The following is a 19804-nucleotide window of genomic DNA, read 5'->3' as shown; positions in this document are numbered from 1 at the left end:
TCTCACCAAAAAAAGTTGGTCCAATAAAGTATATTATCTCCCCCACCTTGTCTCACACATAAAATATATGGCTAATGACTGAGAGAGCCAGATCCTGTTGGCTGCTGAATGTAGAACTCCCATTGACTCAATGGGAGTTACACAGAGAGGACTAGTAGGACAGCTTGCTCATGTTCTCTGCCTGCTCGCGCTTATGTGCAATGGTAAATATGTGTTTAGAGGTTGTTAGCAAATGAGGAGGAAAATCTCCAACATTTTGGTGAGCTCTTTCCCTTTTTTGATGAAAAGTTGGAATTTTCCAGCTGGCTCTGTTATGGACAGAGCCTACAATGGCAAGGCAGACAAGGCAGGTATGATGAGATACTTTATATCACAGCCAGCTCCATGTAAGCACTTTAGTAACTGTCCAAATTCATAAATCATTAACCAGGATTTTGCTTTGAAACCTGGAATGTGCAAACTGTGTGCTGAAGGTAGATTGAACAGCGGGGCTGTGGATGTGAATGTGTGCAGTATGTGTGCATTGAAGGGGTATGAGCTGTTATTTAACTAGCACCTCTTATTGCCCTCCATCCTATTTAAAGGTCTGTTCCCTCTGTCCTAACACACTTGCAACTCTTATTGAAGTGAATGGGAATTTTGCATACAAAAGAATTGCTTTTCCAAGGCGGGGGCTCTGCATTTTATGGGCCACTTTCTCTGCCGGTATACATAGTCACCAGCAGAAAATCTGGACTTAAATCTTAGTCTCTCTCTTTATTTATTTTTTAACTCACGCTTTTGCTTTGATACTTCATTCACATGCAGCACATGCTTGAAGCCATTTGGGGGCATTCCTAGTGCTGTGACAGCTAAATGAATCTTCCTTTAGAGCAGGGGTAGGCAACCTATGGCACATGTGCCGAAGGCGGCACGCGAGCTAATTTTCAGTGGCACTCACACTGCCTGGGTCCTGGCCACTGGTCCGGGAGACTCTGCATTTTAATTTAATTTTAAATGAAGCTTCTTAAACATTTTAAAAACCTTATTTACTTTACATACAACAATAGTTTAGTTATATATTATAGACTTATAGAAAGAGACCTTCTAAAAACGTTAAAATGTATGACTGGCACGCAAAACCTTAAATTAGGGTGAATAAATGGAGACTCGGCACACCACTTCTGAAAGGTTGCCGACCCCTGCTTTAGAGGTTTTCTCCTCTGTCATATTCCCAGAGATGAATATAAAAATAAATCCAGAGCTCTCATGGAGGCTAAAAATTAAAAAAGGGTTTTACATTGACTTAGAATCAATACTTTTCTAAGCAGTGAATGATTAAATGTGCATTGCTTCCTGGCTACACAACAACTTAAAATCAATTGCCAGGTGAAAAAAAACAGGCATATATTTAAGTCTTACACATCGTGTAGCTTGGTACCAGGAGGTACATGTTGATGAAGGGCAAACTATCTGTCAGGATGCAAAAGTCATCACACTAGTGTTTATCCAAGCAGCCTAAATCATTTTCTGCTCTGGTAATTCATTCTTAAAGTCTGATCCTCCACTCCTTACACATTCCACACTTGCATTGACTTTAAATGGCTTGCATTGCCTTCAGTGGAAGTTTTGGGGTGTTCAGGAAGCTATTACAGGGGTCTGTCAGCCCCCGAATATAACGTTGCTTGTTCTGGTTCACTGAGTTGATTTATTTTCCAAACAATAGGTCTCTACTGTAACTTTCTGTAAATAGAATAATTGTGTCTAAACGGAACAGAGCATGATGATTTTGTATGATATCAGATTTTGTCTTTTCAATTTTCTTTTTTCAGTGATTAATGAAATCCCAGGATTTCCTTATACCAATTCTTCTTGAATGATTCTTGGAAATAGTGAAATAATCAACTGCAGAGAGTACGTCAGCACTTCGATTTTTATGGAACCAAAATGACTAATTCTTCACTACTTTCTCTCATCTTATTTGGACACAGGAATTACAGCAGTGAGTTTTTTGGAATCATATCAAGTCTTGAATAGATGTAATTTTTTACAAGTGCATGTTTAGATAGAGCACTATCTTGTAATCTTTACATAACCCTTTTATTAAATAGGGAATTTGGATGGGCAAAGAAAATGGAGTCAAACCCTCCATTGTTAATCCATATGCTGCAGGAAGATCTGCATACAGCCAGCTGGGCAGAAAGGAGAAGGGTGAGGCAATTTAGAAGACAGAAAGAAAAAACAAAACAAACAAATCTGCTAATCACACAACACAGGCGCAGCACAACTACTCCTAGCTGGTGACTCAGTCAGTAAGGGAAGGTTTGGCCTGTCACAGCGACCGACCAACGTCTCCCTGGAAACACAGGACGGTAAACTCCAAGCTCCTGAAAAAGTGGGGGCTGGGATATGTAAACAAGTAAAATGAGATAGATGGACAAGGAATCCCTCCAGTCAATTTGGGAGCTTTCTCTGGCCCTGCTTCAGTTACCATGAGCTATCCAATCAAAGCAACAGGGGTGTGACCTGGAGGAGAGAAGGAGGAGGTGGTGGGGAGAGAGACAGGACCAGTTTTCCAAGCTGAACAAGAAAGCGTCCATAGTTTCAGGTAGAAGTAACAGGTTACAGATTAACGTTAAAGGTAAAGAATTTAATTTAGGAATTTAAAGGTAGGGGACTGGGGAATTCAAACATTGCAGTTATATGAAAGTCTGTGGTTTCAGAAAGTCATGCTTTTAAAATGATGAGTAAGAAACTTGGCAAACAATTGCGAGGTTTTGATGTTCAGATTATTTGTAGAAGTGCTACTGGGAAAAAACAAACAAACAAAAGAGATTGTCAAGAGTTTGAGCTGTTAAGTCTCCATGGATTGGGACTCTTTGGGGCAGGGATGGTGTGTAATTGTGTTTTGACAGAAATTAGCACCTTGTGGGCACTATTATAATCCAAAGAATGATGTGTGTTTTCACCTTTCATACCATGCACTTTAGAGTTTTTCAGAGAAATAAGACAGTGGTTTTTAAAAGGTTCTGTTGGGCTCCATATAGGGGTAACTGGGTGAAAAGTAATGGTCTATGATATGCAGGATTTCAGACTAAATGATCTAATTGTTCCTTTTGGTCTTAAACTCTATGACTCTAAGGGGGCTAAGCATCCAATTTTCATTATATTTCAATGGGATTTGGGTGTCTAACTCCTTAAAGTTTCTTTGAAAAACCCAGCCTGAAATTTCATTTTTATTTTTACCATAAAAATAAATCTTAATTTATTTTTACTCTGACCATATTATGTGAAGCACCATAGCCAGTAAAAAGTTAACTCAGGCAACTGTAATTGCTAAAAACTTCAGCAATTATTCAATACAAAACTCTGTTTAATGGTAAGGAATTAAACAAATCAATGACCAGGTCGCCCTTCTCTAATGGGAGACAGCTGATGATGTTGTACAATTGGGGTAGGAAGCAAAGACATATGAGATTAGTATAATGACCTTTCCTTGCTTTATCAATGGCTATTAATGCATGTTTATAAGGCACATGTAGAGCTGTTGTTCAGCATGTCTAAAGTATATATAGTCACTAAATCTTTTAGTAATCATGCATATTTTTAACCTTCGGAACTCTGGGATAATAAAGTTATGTGTTACCCATAAATCCTTGCCCACTCTGTTACTCCTTTTTGTTCTATGTGCTACATCAGGAAGGCAGTATTGCAGCAGTCATGTGATTTTTGAAATATCTAGAAGGCTGTGAATTCATCACCTCTGCAGAAAGAGGTCATACCGCTGAGTGGGACTGGAAGATCTACCATAGGGAATAACTCTGACTCATAAAGGGTCTGGACTGTATGACTGAGAAGGGCTTTTCTATCCTTCTGTATGCTATTATGGAACAAAACAAGTGAAACAAGATGTACAGTGTAAGGTCCTGATCCTGCAATCAGATTCACTAGCATGGACTCTGCATCTGCATAGACCTCAGTGGGAATCACATGGACATAGGGTCCACATCAGTGTCTCCAACTGCAGGTTCATGGCCTAAGTTGTCATGTTTATTATTCGTTTGATCAGTTTTTACTGTGACGTTACTTTAATCCAGTTTCCGCTGTGAATGTAAAAGGGCCAGATTTATCCCTGGTGTAATTCTACTGATGGTTATGTCTAAAGGCACTGATTGCAAAGGGTTTTCCAGTAACCACCAGACTGGATTGGCTTGTCTGTGGAAACCTGCTTTAGCACTCCCCCAGGTGCCGCAGAGGTCTGGGGAGCAGACTAATGGTGCCCTATCCTTACCCCGTCAGAGAGGAGAAAAGTGGTACAGAATAGGGGAAGGGAATGTGAAGGGCAGAAGCAGCAACTCCACTGCATACATCCCACTTGGAAATTCCCTGAGCGAAATCAGCTCTTGCTCTATGCTCACTCCAGTGTGTACCTGGAGAATGTGGCATAAGCACAATATGAGTGGCCTCATGAAGAAGCCATGCTGACACGGGGACGAGGCCAAGCAGTCTGCAGAGGGGTGCCTCTGGGAGAGACTGGAATTTCCTTTCCCCATGGAGAGTGTAATTTTGGAAGCACCATAATTTATTGCAAAATGGTATGATGTGGTCCTAAATCTTTCAGGTGTCTCTCACCCCTCATCAGACTGTTGCTATGCCCCTTGATGGGTCACAAGATGAAATTCCTTATTTTATTTTTGGGGATTTTCACCCATCACCCATTCAAACATAAGATATTTTTTAGTATCAGTTAGTGGAAAATCCAGCATTAACAACCAGCAGCTATTGGCTTTGCTGCAATCATGTCTTTCAGAAGATGATGGTTTTTTGTTTTACTGTGACTTGGCTCTATAACCTTTGTCCATTCAAAGATCTGGTGCTAGATCCTGCTCCCACTGAGGTCAAGCAGAATGTTGCCATTAAGTTGAACAAATACAGGATTGGTTGCTTTATTTGCTACATATTGGGAGTCTGTGGAAAGGGAGCTTTAAGAGGTAGCAGTGCACGTTGAAAGCAATATTTTGATTGCTGGAGAGTAAGGAGTTGTTTAATTCCTCTCATGCTAATGTCTTAGTAGTGATTCAGAATCAGGCTTCTTAAAGACATGTCCATGGGTTCCCAAAGGCAGAGCAACAGTCCTCAATAGGGCAACAAAAGTGCACTTCCTACAGCACTTTAGGGCTTTGTCTACACACCATATACCAGCATGACGAAGCTGCACTGGTCCTAGCAATGGCATAAGCAGTAGTGTAGACAGCGTTCAGGCATTTTTACCATCATCTTCTCTACTAGATGCATGCTGCAGGATGGTTTGATATATGTTTATTAAATGTGCAGTAAAGATTTTGAAAGGACTATAGTTCTAATGTCCTATATTACACATAAGTCATATCCAAGATGTAAGTGTTTTCTCAGTGTAATGTGTTAGTTATGCAGAAGAATATCTTTGTGAATAGAATTCAAACAATTGATTTATTCAGCCTTATGAAATGTGTTGATAATTGTGGTGTTGAGTTTATGTAAGTGTGTGCAGGCCTTGCAGGTAATAGTAATATTTAGCACTTGTGTTTTTAACTATAAATGTTAAGAGCTGGGAGGTGGATTTACCTCTGTATACGGCATTAGGGTGAACATTACTGTAATACTGTGTCCAGTTCTGTCCACACTTCAAAAAGATTGTTGAAAACTTGGAAAGGATTCCAAAAAGAGCTACAAATTGTTTTGAGGTCTGGAAAACATGCCTTATAGTGAGAGACTTAATAATGTCAATCTATTTAGTTACCCTACCCAAGAGAAGGTTAACAAGTAACTTAATCATGGTCTAAAATCTCTAAAAGAGATTTCTGATAGTAGACAGCTCTTTAATCTAGCAGAAAAAGCATAATGAGATCCAATGATTGGAAGATGAAGCTAAGCAAATTCAGACTGGAAATAAGGGTGTGTACATTTTTTACTATGAGGGTAATTAACCATTGGAACAATTTACCTGGGGACATGGTAGATTTTCCATCACTTGAAGACTTTAATCCAAGATATGCTATAGCTAAAACAGAAATTCTGGACATGATGCAGAAATTATTGAGTGAGGTATAATGCAGGATGTCAGATTAGATGCTTATAATGGCCCCTTCTGGCCTTGAAATCTATGAATTGTGTGATGTTTGTAATGAATGTTGTAGTATGTGTTGTTATGGTATGTTGGAAATGGATCCCTTGAACAAGAAATGGTTTGTAACACTAATAGGGTCCATCTGGTTTGGCTGCCTGGTAGAGTTAGTAGAAATAATTTTGCATTTCTACACAGGGTCCTAGAACCTGAGACCTGTTACAATCCTATACAGTTGCTAAATATTATTGCTAAACATTTGCTCACATGTGGAAGTATTAAGGTCATCTGGATGGCCTGCATTTGTGTAGGTTTTTGCAGCATGCCACACAGCTACATTATGTTGTCGTTTGTCTCACAGAGAGAGCTAGCATTTACACATGGTTAGCATAGATCAGACTCTTGCTAGCTGTTCATTTCCTCCCAAGGGCAGCTTGGATTTCCAGTTTTGTGCAATGATATTTTTGACTGATAATATCAAATGGCCACAAAAGTCTTTCTAGTAATTCATTAACAAGCACAAAGCTCTTACAAGTGAAGTATTTGTGCAGTCTGAGGAAGTAAGATGGGTTTCAGTATTCAAGAACATGTTTTAAAGACCATACTTGGTAATCAGTGCCCATCAGATAAAACCTTTTTCAGCTCTGTGAATCTGTGCTAAAGGAGGAAATTCTTTTTCTAGATGCCTGGTACAGCGAGGCACGACCGAGACATGGCAGTCCAAGCCAAAAGAAACCTGGCCAAAACCACAGACCCAATTGAGAGGCTTCGGCTGCAGTGTCTAGCAAGGGGGTCTGCAGGCATCAAAGGACTTGGCAGGTAAATCAAGAAGCCCAAAGAATTTGAGTAGTAAGATGCTATATCAATGCGGCTAAAATGGGCTTAAGCTGCAAAATATCAGCTATTGATTGACGTCAGTGGCAAAACTCCAACGGACTTTCATGGAGCCAGGATTTCAAATGCTCCAGAGTTCAGGGGTGTTTGGATTTGGGAAGTGCAACTGCAACTCCAGTACTATTTTTTTCTTCAATGATTTTTCAATAAAAATACAAAGCTAACCAATTAAACAAAAGAAAGCAATGGAAAGAGCCAGGAGTTGAAATTAATGCAAGCATCTGCATCACCAACATCAAAACAAAGGGATGTAAAGGTACAAGGGCCAGATCCAAATCCTTATTCTTCAGTGAAATGACACTGATTTGTACCTGCTGATGGTTTGGACCACAAGCTTCCTGCTTTGCACATTTAGCTTCTGTTTTCCTATTTAAAATTTTGATAGGGACAGGGCTTGGCTGTGAGGTAGGGCCATTAGACCAAAGTGCATGGCCATAGGATCAGTGTGCACTAGTTACATGTGTATATTAGTTAATGACCTCTCAATGTAAGTGGATTAGAAAGACAAAAGAAATATTATTATCCCCATTTTACAGATGGGGAAGTGAGGCACAGAGAAATTAAAATGACTTGTGTGCATGGCCAGACTTCCTGTGTGACCCTGGGCAAGTCATTTAATCTGAAAATGTTTTTTAGTAATTACATCATGTCTGAGTCATGCTGTATCACAACTGCATCTATGTGACACCAATTTTAATGTAGTTTTCTGTTTCATCACTGGTATAGTTTTTTCTCCTTCTGAGCTGAGTTTGACAATTCTTTCAACCATTCCCAACAGCTATGATTTACCAGATGGCTCAATTTCAATACAATAATAATTATTATTATATTGGGGTTGGATTTTTAAAAGTACTTGTATACTTCCTTTACTGCAGTCCTGTTTAAAAGTAAAACATCTTCCATGTGGAATTTAGTAGTTTGTGTTTTGTGAAGGTCACATTTCATGTTGAGAGAGGGAATGGAAAATAGGCCTTGCCAAACTGGCTAGGTGGGGTAAGCAATGCTGACTGACAGGCATTGCTCATTACCACCTCAATACCTGCAGCCTTCCTTTTCTCTGACTTTAGGAAGAGGAAATGTTATCCCAATAAGGTGGTGGTGTCCCTTTCTAGTCCTAATAAACTGTCATTCTTCTATGTAAGTTCTGCCTCTTGTGCTACTCTCATTCTTCATTTTATTTATTTTAAACATACGTTTTTCCACAGAGTATTTCGGATTATGGATGACAACCAAAACAGAACCCTTGATTTCAAAGAATTCTTGAAAGGGTTAAATGATTATGCCGTGATGATAGACAAGGAAGAAGCTCATGAGCTTTTCAAGATCTTTGATAAAGATGGCAACGGAACAATAGACTTTGATGAATTTCTTGTAACATTAAGAGTAAGTTTACAAACAATGTGCTTTTTTGTTATCTAAATGAGAAAAATCCTGTTCCATGACTAGCCGAACAGTCAAGTAATAGGTCAACGCAGTTCTATTTTATCAGTAATACCAATATCTACAGAAATATTGAAGGGACAACATCAGTTTGAAGAATTTCATTTCCATCTAAAAATGAGAAAGGAAAGGTGGTCTTGTGGGTCAGTCTCTGGACTGGGAGCTGGGGTTCAGTTCCAGGGCTTTACTACAGACTTCCTTGGGAAAATCACTCTCTCTAGGTCTCACTTCCCTATCTAAAATGGGGATGATAATTCTTGCTTGTCTGCTTACACTGTAAACTCATTAAGGCAGCAAGTCTTCTCTTTGCATGTGTTTATACAGTGCCTAACACAACAGGGGCCTTATCTTTGTTTGGGCCTGTAAATACTGCTAAAATACAAATGTAAAAACAGTGATCTCTTATACCTATTGTTGTTACAAGTGACATCTAATATGGAGAGAACAGAAAGATTTTTCTAAAAAACATTTTAACCTGGTTTTTCAGTTTGTTTCTCTACCTTTGATAGATCTACCTTTGTTCCTCTACCTTTGCCTGAGTACAGTCAGTTTCACTATTTAGTCCAGGGGTCGGCAGCCTTTCAGAAGTGTTGTGCTGAGTCTTCATTTATTCACTCTGATTTAAGGTTTCGCGTGCCAGTAATACATTTTAACGTTTTTAGAAGGTCTCTTTCTATAAGTCTATAATATATAACTAAACTATTGTTGTATGTAAAGTAAATAAGGTTTTTAAAATGTTTAAGAAGCTTCATTTAAAATTAAATTAAAATGCAGCGCCATCCGGACTGGTGGCCAGGACCCGGGCAGTGTGAGTGCCACTGAAAATCAGTTCGTGTGCTGCCTTTGGCACGCGTGCCATAGGTAGCCTACCCCTGATTTAGTCAATGGTGAATTGCACTTCCTGTCTCAAGCACTTGTCTAACAGGATGATGGTCACACTCTTCTCTGGGTAGCATTTATGTGCACACTATGTCCTAGGCTCTCTGAAAGTATGTTTACTAGTAACAGCAGCAGCAAAGCTTGAAGCTGAAACTGGACAGACAGCAGACAGACATAGGATTAATCTGTTAATATCTGCTTTCAGCCTCCAATGTCTAATGCCAGAAAAGAGGTCATCATGCAAGCATTTAGGAAGTTTGACAAAACCGGTGATGGTATTATAACCATTGAAGACTTACGGGGGGTGTATAATGCAAAGCATCATCCCAAATATCAGAATGGAGAATGGACAGAAGATCAAGTTTTTAGATCCTTTCTAGATAACTTTGATTCACCGTATGAGAAAGATGGGAAGGTAAGTGGAATAGCCCAAGGCAATTGAAGGGCGCTCTATTGGATGCACAACTAAAATTATTATGTGAGAAAACAAGCCCAATATCCAACAATTAAAAGCATGTACAGTGCATCTGTGCCGTGCTTATTGATACATCCTTTAGATTAATAGTAAAATGGATGTACAGCCATGAGGATAGTGTTCTTTTATTTCTTTCCCTTCATTAATACCCAACTGCTTTTTTAATGCAGAGACCTATCTTTTTGAATAATTTGGGCAATCAAAGTATAGTGGACTAAATCCCGTGTTCTGTACTCACTGGGTCAGGGCTCTGTACCTGAGACACTCTGCAGCTGCTTTTGTACCGCTGTTCTATCCGTGGCAGTGGTTGGTGGTATCATGTAGCAGCAGATCCACTGATTTCACCTCTCCAGCCTGCCTCTGACACACCCCCAAGCCCGCTGCATATAGAACAAAATTTGAACATATGCAAAATTGTAGGATTTGGGATATTTTTGTAGTTACTTGTGATTGATTTGCAAATAATGTGATATGGCATCAGACTATGCATTCCACCTCAGGGCAACAGCACACTACATAATTAAGAAAAGTGCAATTATTGCTAATACACAGAGCTTGATTTTCAAACCCCCTGTGAGGAGAAGATTCTCCACCTGTTAAAAAACTCAATGCATGGTCTAGTTTAAGCACAGAGTCCCTGATTCAGGAAAGCATCCCTATTCAGGACAGTATTTATGCATGTGCTTAGCTTTAAGCATGTGCTTAAATCCCATTGAGGTAAAATGGCATTGAAGTCAGTCATGAATAAGGAGATGGACTTATGCACATACTTTAGTGCTTTCCTGAATTGAGACCAGAGTTCAGATTTCTGTTGCCACATGTGCCACTAATTGGCCTTAACAATGTTTTTTGCACTTTATAAACATTTTCAACATACAAACATATTTAGGAAGTAAATATAATTGTTCCTACTTTACCAAAGCTCAAGGTCATAGAAAAGTCAGTGTCAGAACTTGCATCTCTTGTTTCCAAGTCTTATGCCTAATCCACTAGACCACAGGTCCTTCTCAACAACAAACTTGACCTCTCTGAATTGGAGTCTGCTCTGAGCCACACCACTGATGTAAATTCATGGAGCTTCACCTCAGTTATCCAAAGCCTCCTGTTATTTGAAACAAGGATATGTCCCCTGACGTTAGCAGCGGGGACCTGGACTTGTTTTTGTTAACAGGTGGTTTCAGATAAGCGAGATTCATATAATGGAGCTGGCAAGGATGTCTGGTTTAGTGAGCAGAACTAATTTGTTTTAGCCAATGTGCCTTAGTACTGAGCTTCAAATAAAAATCACCTTAGGAAAAGCACCACAGTCTTGCTGAGTCAGCCAAGCTTGGGAAGCTGGATGCCTGTTTATAATAAGTGGAACAGGCTTTAAGGTCCAGCCCCCGCAGTTATTGAATCGTTTTAGGTGTCTCCCAAACACAAGACGGGAACAATGACTGGGAGGTATCTTTTTGTATAATAGCTTTATTCAAAGTACTGTATAAATGGTCCAAAGATTAAAACTATGCAATTTATATAAATGAAGAATTGGAAAAATATTTCTCCACATATAAAAGGTCATGCCAATTTAAAAAGTGGACAGGTAGACTAATTGCTTTTGTAAATGGTTTCAACCCAGAAATGCATATCAAAATAAACAAAACTCAGCTGGGATTTAAACACTGCTTTCTCTCTTTTAGTCAGATCTACCCTGAAGAATGGCATCTTTAGCTTGATAAATGGATATAAAACTACAATCTCCCAATAGCACCAGGAACCCATTCCAATTCATTCATTACAATGTAATGAATTTGCTGTCCAAATTCAGATGAGTCAATGAGAAAATTACATGGCAATACTTGTCTTTTTGAAGGACCACAGCTTCACTGATTCTATCTTTCAGTTTTCAGGGAAGATGAGAACTCATTTTAAATAGGTTTACTTAGAGAACAGGACCTCTACATTTTAGGACTTTCTACTGCTGAAGTAGTTGCATCTTCTTCATTTTCCCTCCTGTCTTAGGTTCCTTCCTAATGCAAGATAACTTGAAGCAGAGGGTGTACAGTATATGGCTTAAATCTTGCTCATTTACAGATGTTTATTTACGTATAGTATGTATGTGTTATGACATGAAGAATGAAGGTTTCCTTTTCTGTTTTAAAATTTTCTACTTTAGGTTACAACAGAAGAATTCATGAACTACTATGCAGGAGTCAGCGCTTCAATAGACACTGATGTCTATTTCATTATCATGATGAGAAATTCTTGGAAATTCTAACTGTACGATTAAGGAAACAAGACTTTATTTCCATCTTCTTAGCTCCACATGATTAAATATGTGCACAATAATATGGTCACGTTTCCCATAATAGTACCTTGTAGTCACTGTGCTGATTTCAGTATATCAGAAGAGACAATACTCACTCTACCACATTGTTTTGGCAGGACCATGCTGAACTGGTGGACATCATAGGCTAAGTGGAGATTTGGCAGCCCTGCCAATAATCACGCCCCTCGCTTTTCCTCCTGCTCCCCTTATCTATGTTGTTTCTTCTCTCAGATGAGTAACCAGTTTCTCCTGAGACATGTGTGTTAGACACCTTTTGTTCCCAAACATGTCCCCAAATTCATGTTAGGCAGCTGTGTTTCAAAGAAGGTATCATAGCACCAGAGCAGAGGATTCTGGGATGTATATACTCAGTGTATAAATGTGTAAGCATTTTTGTAGCATGTATACTGTCCTAAAGCTCCATAGATTTGTCTTCCTTCTTTTTCCTTCTATTCCTTTGTTTCTTGACTTTCTTCCCATTCGCTGGGACTACCTGTCTACTGTTTCTCTTATCAAAGTCACCAGTGGGCATAGATGCTTTACAATGTTCTCTTAACTGTGTAATTGGAATACCTACCAGTGCTCCACCCAGTGTCTATGCTGGACCTAAACTGAAAGACTACACATCTTACTAAGCTACTTCTCCTGGGAATTTTTTATGAACTAAAGAACTTTAGAATCTTATTTTTTCTTGGCTTTGCTGCTGAAAAAGACTGGACATTAGTTAACTGGAAGAGATAATAGGACTCTCCTGTCATGTCAGTGTCTGTGAGAGCTGATGTCTGGTCAGCTACCTGTGAGAAGGGGGGTGGTAAGAGAAGGGGCCTGTCTGAAAGCCATACTTCCTCTAGTTATCCTTGCTTTGTTTCCTTTTCTCATTTCTCTTGTCAGTTTGTCTTTGTCCCAGAGTAAATTGTTGTCGTGTAAATGGTTTACATGGAGCAGGATTTACTCCAATTAATTTGTGCATGTGTCATATACTTTTGTTTTCAATCTCTCAATCCTTAGTAAAAGACTCAAGGTTTTGACAACAAATTGAACCATGTTCAGAGCCAACAAAAAGTGCTATGGGCCACATTTTCACAAGCGCTTAACACCCAGAAGTGGCACTAGATTTTTCAAGAGCTCTGCTCTTATTTACATACCAAACTAAGTATCAGAGGGGTAGCCGTGTTAGTCTGGATCTGTAAAAAGCGACAGAGAGTCCTGTGGCACCTCATCCTCCCTGATTGAACTATCCTCGTTATCTCCAGACTGATTCTTGCCTGCATATTTATACCTGCCTCTGGAAATTTCCATTACATGCATCTGACGAAGTGGGTGGTCACCCACGAAAGCTTATGCTCCAATATATCTATTAGTCTTTAAGGTGCCACAGGACTCTTTGTTGCTTTATACCAAATTAAGTGGCCTGATTTTCAAAAGTTCAGTGTGTGATTTTTGAAAATCTAACCTTAAATGTTACAATGGCAGTTAGTAGCTACTGAGCACTCTAAAATCTGGCCCTGAGCTGTTTGGAATCCTGGCCTTATGGGGCACACACATGCTATTTTGTTTAAATATGACCTATCATCACAACAGTAGGTATCTGGAATTCCTCACCACAGGCTGTGCAATCTCAATGTTTTCCTTGATCCGGTAAGGCTCTGCACACTTTCATATATTAATAACTATGGAAGTTGGTGTGAATGGAAAGGGAAATTATTTTGATTAGATAATATGTGTCATCAGGGAAATGAGGGCTCTTTACATAATGTGGACCAACAAATAAATTCATGTACATGAAGTAGAAAGGTGCCTTACATGAATAATACATGTGCCATTTCACATGCTGGCAGTTGTAGGTAGCCACTTTCTTATTAATTTATTTATTGGTTCTGTAACAGGTATATTATCTACCTTGCACATTTTAAATAAAGATGTAACATTAGTGGGCTGTGAGAGTCACAAAGTGAAAAATGATCCCACCCTGGCATATACCGTATCTAAAGACTCCCAAAATCCACAGTGATCTGTTGTGCTGACATTTAATCAAGTGAAGTGAAAAGTTTTGTCTTACTAACCTTAACTCTTGACCAGTTTGTCTGTTTAATACTAACCATATAAAATTCTAACATTTATTCAAGGCCAAGTGCAATATGCCTTTTCAAACACAATTTTTTCTTTGTAAATGGATGAAAAGCTCTGACACTACAAAACATATTGTCCCTGATCATACACTATTAAAGTCAGTGGGAACTTTGCCATTGACTTCAGGGAGCAAAGGATCAAGACCATTGTGATTAATGAAAGATCACTGCTTTGAGATTAGATTTCCCTTCTCTTACTGCACCAACCCTGAGTAACGGAACTTTGTGCAGGGAAGTGAGTGAGGTGAACAGGGACAGAATTGGTACATCCCATTCTGCAGACAGCAGGACTCGGTGGCCATTATTGCAATAGGCTGAAAACCAGCTGATCTCCCTTTGGATTCTCTGTACGTAAATTCTGGGCCACTGGGATTGGTCCTGCTTTGAACAGGGGGTTGGACTAGATGACCTCCTGAGGTCCCTTCCAACCCTATACCAAACTAAACCCTTCCAACCCTGGTATTCTATGATTCTGTGGTCCCTCCCCTGCCACACACTTTTTTCTGGAAGTCATTATACGTGAATAAAGAACCTTGAACGCTTCTGTGGAACTGTTACTGATTCTAATCCCTCTGGCAATGTTCCCATTCACTTCAGTAGAATCAAGCCCTCAGTCCGCTTTTTAAAACAAAACTTGTAACTGCAGAAAAGGTACATTGTATGCAGGGGGGAAAAAGAGCTGAGCTGAAATATTTTTTACCCTCTAGCAAATATAGTAGAATTCAATGGGGATCTCTACTATAACAAATATAGTTTTATTTGCAGGTATGCAAAATCATACAAACAAGCATAGCACATTGGCGGCTAAATTGAAAAAGTTATATACTAAGGACCAGATGCTGCCACCCTTGACTCATGGGCAAAACTTGCATTGACTTTAACAGAAGTTCAGTGCATAGATCAAAGGCAGTATGGACCTAAGGGTTGAGTCTGGTCTCAGATGCCATTATAAATAATGCTGTATGCTTGGAGCCAGCAGCAGTCTCTAGCACTGTTGTATGCTGTACTGTAAAAAGGGATAGCTGTAAAATTGCATTGCATGAAGCTGACTCCATTAGAGAGCATCTGTTAAACTGTAGTTTCTTGTGCACTTTGGTCTAAACAAAGTAAATACCGAAGAGATGCTGTAGAGAGGCTTGTGTGGCTATACCATATATCTTCTAGAGCTCGATGCTGCAATAGGCACGGCAGCAGCTATTAGAAGATACGTGGTAATGCACACCAGTTTATCTGGGATTGGAATTAAGATTCTAAAATGTTATTTAGCACTTTGTTCAATGGGATGATTTCTCATTTCTGATCATGAAACTCAAGCTACACTGGGTGGTATAAATTGTGGGGGAACAACTTAGTCTGAAGTATGTCGCGTTTTCGATTTATATGTGGAACGCCCACTGATGTCAGTAGGAGTGACACATGTGGATCAAGGGCAGCATAGAATCCTAAATTGGAACACAAGCCGCAGTTGAAAACCATTGTTAACAATGAGCTCTGTGGTCCCCTCCAGTCTGTGCAGGGGACAAAGGAGCAGGACTTCTGGCCGCATGTTACCCTGATTCATAGAAGCAGCAGTTCCCCTCCCTCTGCCTGAGCCCATAGAAGCTCGCTGGTGCAAACAAGCACTATGTGTTTGAGCTCCCCTGGTGTGTGAAAGGTAGAGATCCAGAGAGCAGCTGCTCCACAGAGCATATTCCCCAGGGACAAATGGTTTTACTGGCAAAAAATACAGCAGGAGTTAATGCTAGTGCAGGCAGAATTAACTTTCATTCTTCACCTTGTACCTCTGGCAGAGACGAGAATGATAAGCAAATGGAGCCGTTGGGGTAGTGAGCTGGGCTGCTAAACAAGCCATTCTACCTGTGGGGTGGGAGGAATCAGAAATTACATTGAGAGGCTAGTCATCCACATGGGAGCCCCAGCATATGCAGGTTTGGAGTCAGAATTCTCCCATTGAGCCTTGGGTCTTAATTGACTGACTTGCCATAGGCCCTAATTCCTCAACAATATCGAAACTTCCACTTAGTTTTTCCTCTTTGTTAGTTTGGTTGGGGGTGGGGGAGTTGCAGGGTGGGGACAGGGAAAGAGAGAGAAACATTTGGGCTGATGTGCTCAAATCCTTGTTTAATTCACATTAACCGCATGAAGCCTGCAGTTAATATGTAAATCATAAGGATGCTCCTGGTTCAAGGTAATTAAGTTCTGAACAATTGGGTAACTAAACATATTCCTGAATGCAGACTGAGAATCTGACTCTGTTTGGGCACCTTGGTGCTAGTCTCCTCACACAAAGCTGCTTTAAAACTGGCATATCAAGCCGGTAGAGATTTCCCCTGCATATGGAAAGCCTTAGCTGGTGTGGACCCATCGTAGTGGCTCCGACATCACCCACTCCTTGCATCCAGCTCAGGAGGTAAGGCTGGGAGAAAAAGTGTTTCCTAGCAGTCTGTGGCTGATGCAAAGGCCCTGGTGGCTGATAGCAGACAGTAGAGAGGTCACCAAGATATTCCTGGACACGGGTTCAGTGATGGAGCATAGGGAGATCCATTACAATTGGCTGGAAGTTTTCGGAGATGAGGGAGTGCATGTGTCAGTTGCAGGTACTGACGTAGGGCTCCAGGATGTGAGGGAATGGATTGGACAGGAATTGTGATACCAGGCAGTGTGGTAGGATTTGAGAGGGGGAGTGACCAATCTAGTCACTGACTCAGGTGAACCTACCCAGCGTTATGGGTTATATGATAAGGAGGCTTGTAAACTTGGTGCCTGTGATAGGTTATATGGTGAGGAGCCCTGTAAACCCCTCCCCCCCCCCACACACTGGAACCAATTAAATGCCTGGTATAGGAGAGTGTGGGTGATGAGTGGGTAGTACCTCTGCCTTGTGTTAAAAGTTTAATAAAAGCTGTGGCCTGCTGCTTGACACCATGCATATGTCTGTCTTCATTTTGTAGCTTCTATACCTTTGGTAACTGAAAAACAATTCTATAGCAGTAAATGGGCCCAGTGCCACAAAAGGATGTAAGCATTGTGATGTTACGCATCACAGCACCTAACTTTTAGGTGCCTAGAAAATTACAGAAACAGCACTACGATCCACAAAGCCTGCATTAGGCACCTAGGCTCCTATACAGTGAATGGAGAGCAAGAGGCAGCTAAAAATGCGATCTAGAAAGGCAGCATGCTGGGGGGAGATATTAACCAGAGGCAGGGCCGGATGTACACCTTACACACCCCAAGGCACAGCATCTTCAGTGCCTGCCCCCTTCGTGTTGCTAGGGTGACCAGATGTCCCGATTGTTTAGGGACAGTCTCGATTTTTGGGTCTTTTTCTTATATAGGCTCCTATAACCCCCCACTCCCTGTCCCGATTTTTCACACTTGCTGTCTGGTCACCCTACATGTTGCACACAGTTTTCGAGAGGTAAGGCACCTGTAGAATGCCGGCACCCCTAGGCACGTGCCTATTGTGCCTAATTGGAAACCCAGCCCTGACCAGAGGGGGTGTGTGCTAAATCCTTAAGTCCAGGCTGCAGGGAAGTGACTATCTCTGCTTGCTATTGGTGAACCAGGGGAAGATAGGTGGCTAAATGCATGTAGGGCCTGAAATAAAATAGCAAAGGGGGGGTGGTGGGGAGCAGAGGTGGCTCTCCCTTAAAACCTTTAGCTTACTGGTTAGCTATTCACCCAAGATATGGGAGACCTTGAGTTCAAGTCCCCCCCGGATGAGGGGGGAAAAGGGATTTGAACAGGGATCTGTCACCTCTCAGGTGAGTGCTCTAACTACTAGCTTATAGTCATTCTAACTCTTTCACTGGCCCAATTAATATTTAATTTTTCAATGGCTTGACTAAAGTGGAACAACTTCAATAAGAGAGATTGAGAGAGCCCCACATCAGAATGTTCCATAAGCGCCCCCGCGCCTCGCTTGTTTTGTGGGCACTTACTTGAGGGATTCGATTCACTAGGCAGCCTCTGCCCACACCTACCAGATCAGGCCTCTGCATGTGACTTATGCTGCCAAATGCCTGTCTTTCCCAGTTTGCGAATTGCTCTGGGGCTTAGGCCGGAGACAGGTGCACAGATGCCTAGATTGAGTCAGTGGCATGCATGCTCAGAGGCAAAAAACAGAGAATGTTTACTGTAAAAATGTAGGTGCCAAATGAGTTTAGGTGCATACAGGGTTAGGCAGTGGTAGACTACAGTGGTGCCTAAACCTGTGACTTAGGCTCCAATGTACCTCCATGGATCACACCCTTGATGTAGAAGCTTAGGCATTGTGGGCCAGATTGTAAAGGTATATAGGTGCCTAACTCACATTGCTTTCAATAAGAATTAGCAGCAAAATACCTTTAAAAATCTGGCACTGTACATTTTATATTGAACCTAGCCCTGAATAAGGAGAATACTTTTCTAAATGAACACGGGCACATCTTTGCTATTGATCCGCATTCAAAACTCCCATTGACGTCAGTGGAAGTTCTGCCTGAGGAATGATGGCAGGATCCCGTTAGTATTCAAAATGAGGGGTTGACTAATTGATATATTTATTAAAAGTGTCTGCTTTCAACAGAAAAAAATGATATTTTTGTCACAAAACAAAAAACCACCAAAAACAAATATTTTGGCTAAAATCCAAAATATTTTGGGTTTTGGCCAACATTTTTCAGAATATGAATTTGTGCTGATTATTTTTTTCATTTTTGTCTAAATTATTTTTTGGGGAAAAAATTTTCAACCAGCTCTAGTTTTATACTATAATTTCAGTTCTTAAGATATTTCTAAAATGTATTTTCTCTTAATTGCTCCTTTTGAAAGGTACTGGGTTGCTGTTCTAACCTTGTCATTTCTTCTCCATATTCCTGCTGGTGGTGGCATTACTACTGGACCACTTTACTCTATTGTGATGTCTGAGTTGTGAATTTTATTCCTAACTTGCTGTGATTAATAACATCTGGTAACTTTTCTCATATTCATCATTTCAGGACAAAGGGTCCTGCTCCAGTTCTCACTGTAGGAACTGGGAGTGTTTCAGACTCTCAATTTTGATACCTATGTGAGCAGAGATTTTTGCAGACAAGCAAAAGTTGCCAGTAACAATGAATTTCAATATTGAAATGGTTGACAATTGGACATAATCAGACATAGCTGAACGATACTAATCAAATGTTTAAAACATTTTTGGAATGTGCTAAACTTTCTGATTTGGTCTATTCTCAGTGTATGGTGTCAGTGTGGCTAATAGTTAACTTTGGCTTTCTTGGTTTTAGGTGACAAAAGATGAGTTTTTGAACTATTACGCTGGAGTTAGTGCGTCTGTGGATAGTGATGCCTACTTCAATCTAATGATGATGAAATCCTGGAAACTATGATTTTTGCTATTACTACTTTTTGCATCAGAGACTATAAAGAAGTGCAATGTTTTTCAGGAGTTCAGTGTGGGTTTGATTTTTTTCAGCTGATTCCTTGGGCTAGATTTTCAGAAACATGCAATGACATTGCACCTGCAAAATCAGCGGTTTCCCAATTAACTCAACCCTTGTATATGCTTTAATATTTTCAATAGGGGGCTCGTAATAGGCAATTAACAAGCAGGGCTT

General features: G+C 40.3%; 1 protein-coding gene across 1 annotated transcript; it reads left to right on the top strand.

Moving 5' to 3' along the window:
* Positions 1-1921: 1921 nt before the first annotated feature.
* Positions 1922-19508, top strand: CAPSL (calcyphosine like). The gene is made up of 6 exons (XM_024197022.1): positions 1922-1981; positions 6765-6901; positions 8182-8359; positions 9501-9710; positions 11926-12029; positions 19475-19508. The coding sequence occupies exons 2-5, from the start codon at positions 6765-6767 to the stop codon at positions 12025-12027; spliced, it is 627 nt and encodes a 208-aa protein (XP_024052790.1). The 5' UTR covers positions 1922-1981; the 3' UTR covers positions 12028-12029; positions 19475-19508.
* The last annotated feature ends 296 nt before the right edge of the window (positions 19509-19804 follow it).

Source organism: Terrapene carolina, unplaced genomic scaffold, assembly GCF_002925995.2.
Source record: "Terrapene carolina triunguis isolate 2854851 unplaced genomic scaffold, T_m_triunguis-2.0 Scaffold69, whole genome shotgun sequence".
NCBI lineage: Eukaryota > Metazoa > Chordata > Testudines > Emydidae > Terrapene > Terrapene triunguis.
Note: the sequence above shows the minus strand (reverse complement) of the source record. Positions and strands in the feature narration are given on the sequence as shown.

Bases quoted from the DNA above. Each gene is read 5' to 3' on its own strand.
- CAPSL (XM_024197022.1), top strand. From the start codon at position 6,765: ATGCCTGGTACAGCGAGGCACGACCGAGACATGGCAGTCCAAGCCAAA. The intron at 6,902-8,181 runs GTAAATCAAGAA...GTTTTTCCACAG, and splicing joins GGCATCAAAGGACTTGGCAG to AGTATTTCGGATTATGGATG. The intron at 8,360-9,500 runs GTAAGTTTACAA...ATCTGCTTTCAG, and splicing joins AATTTCTTGTAACATTAAGA to CCTCCAATGTCTAATGCCAG.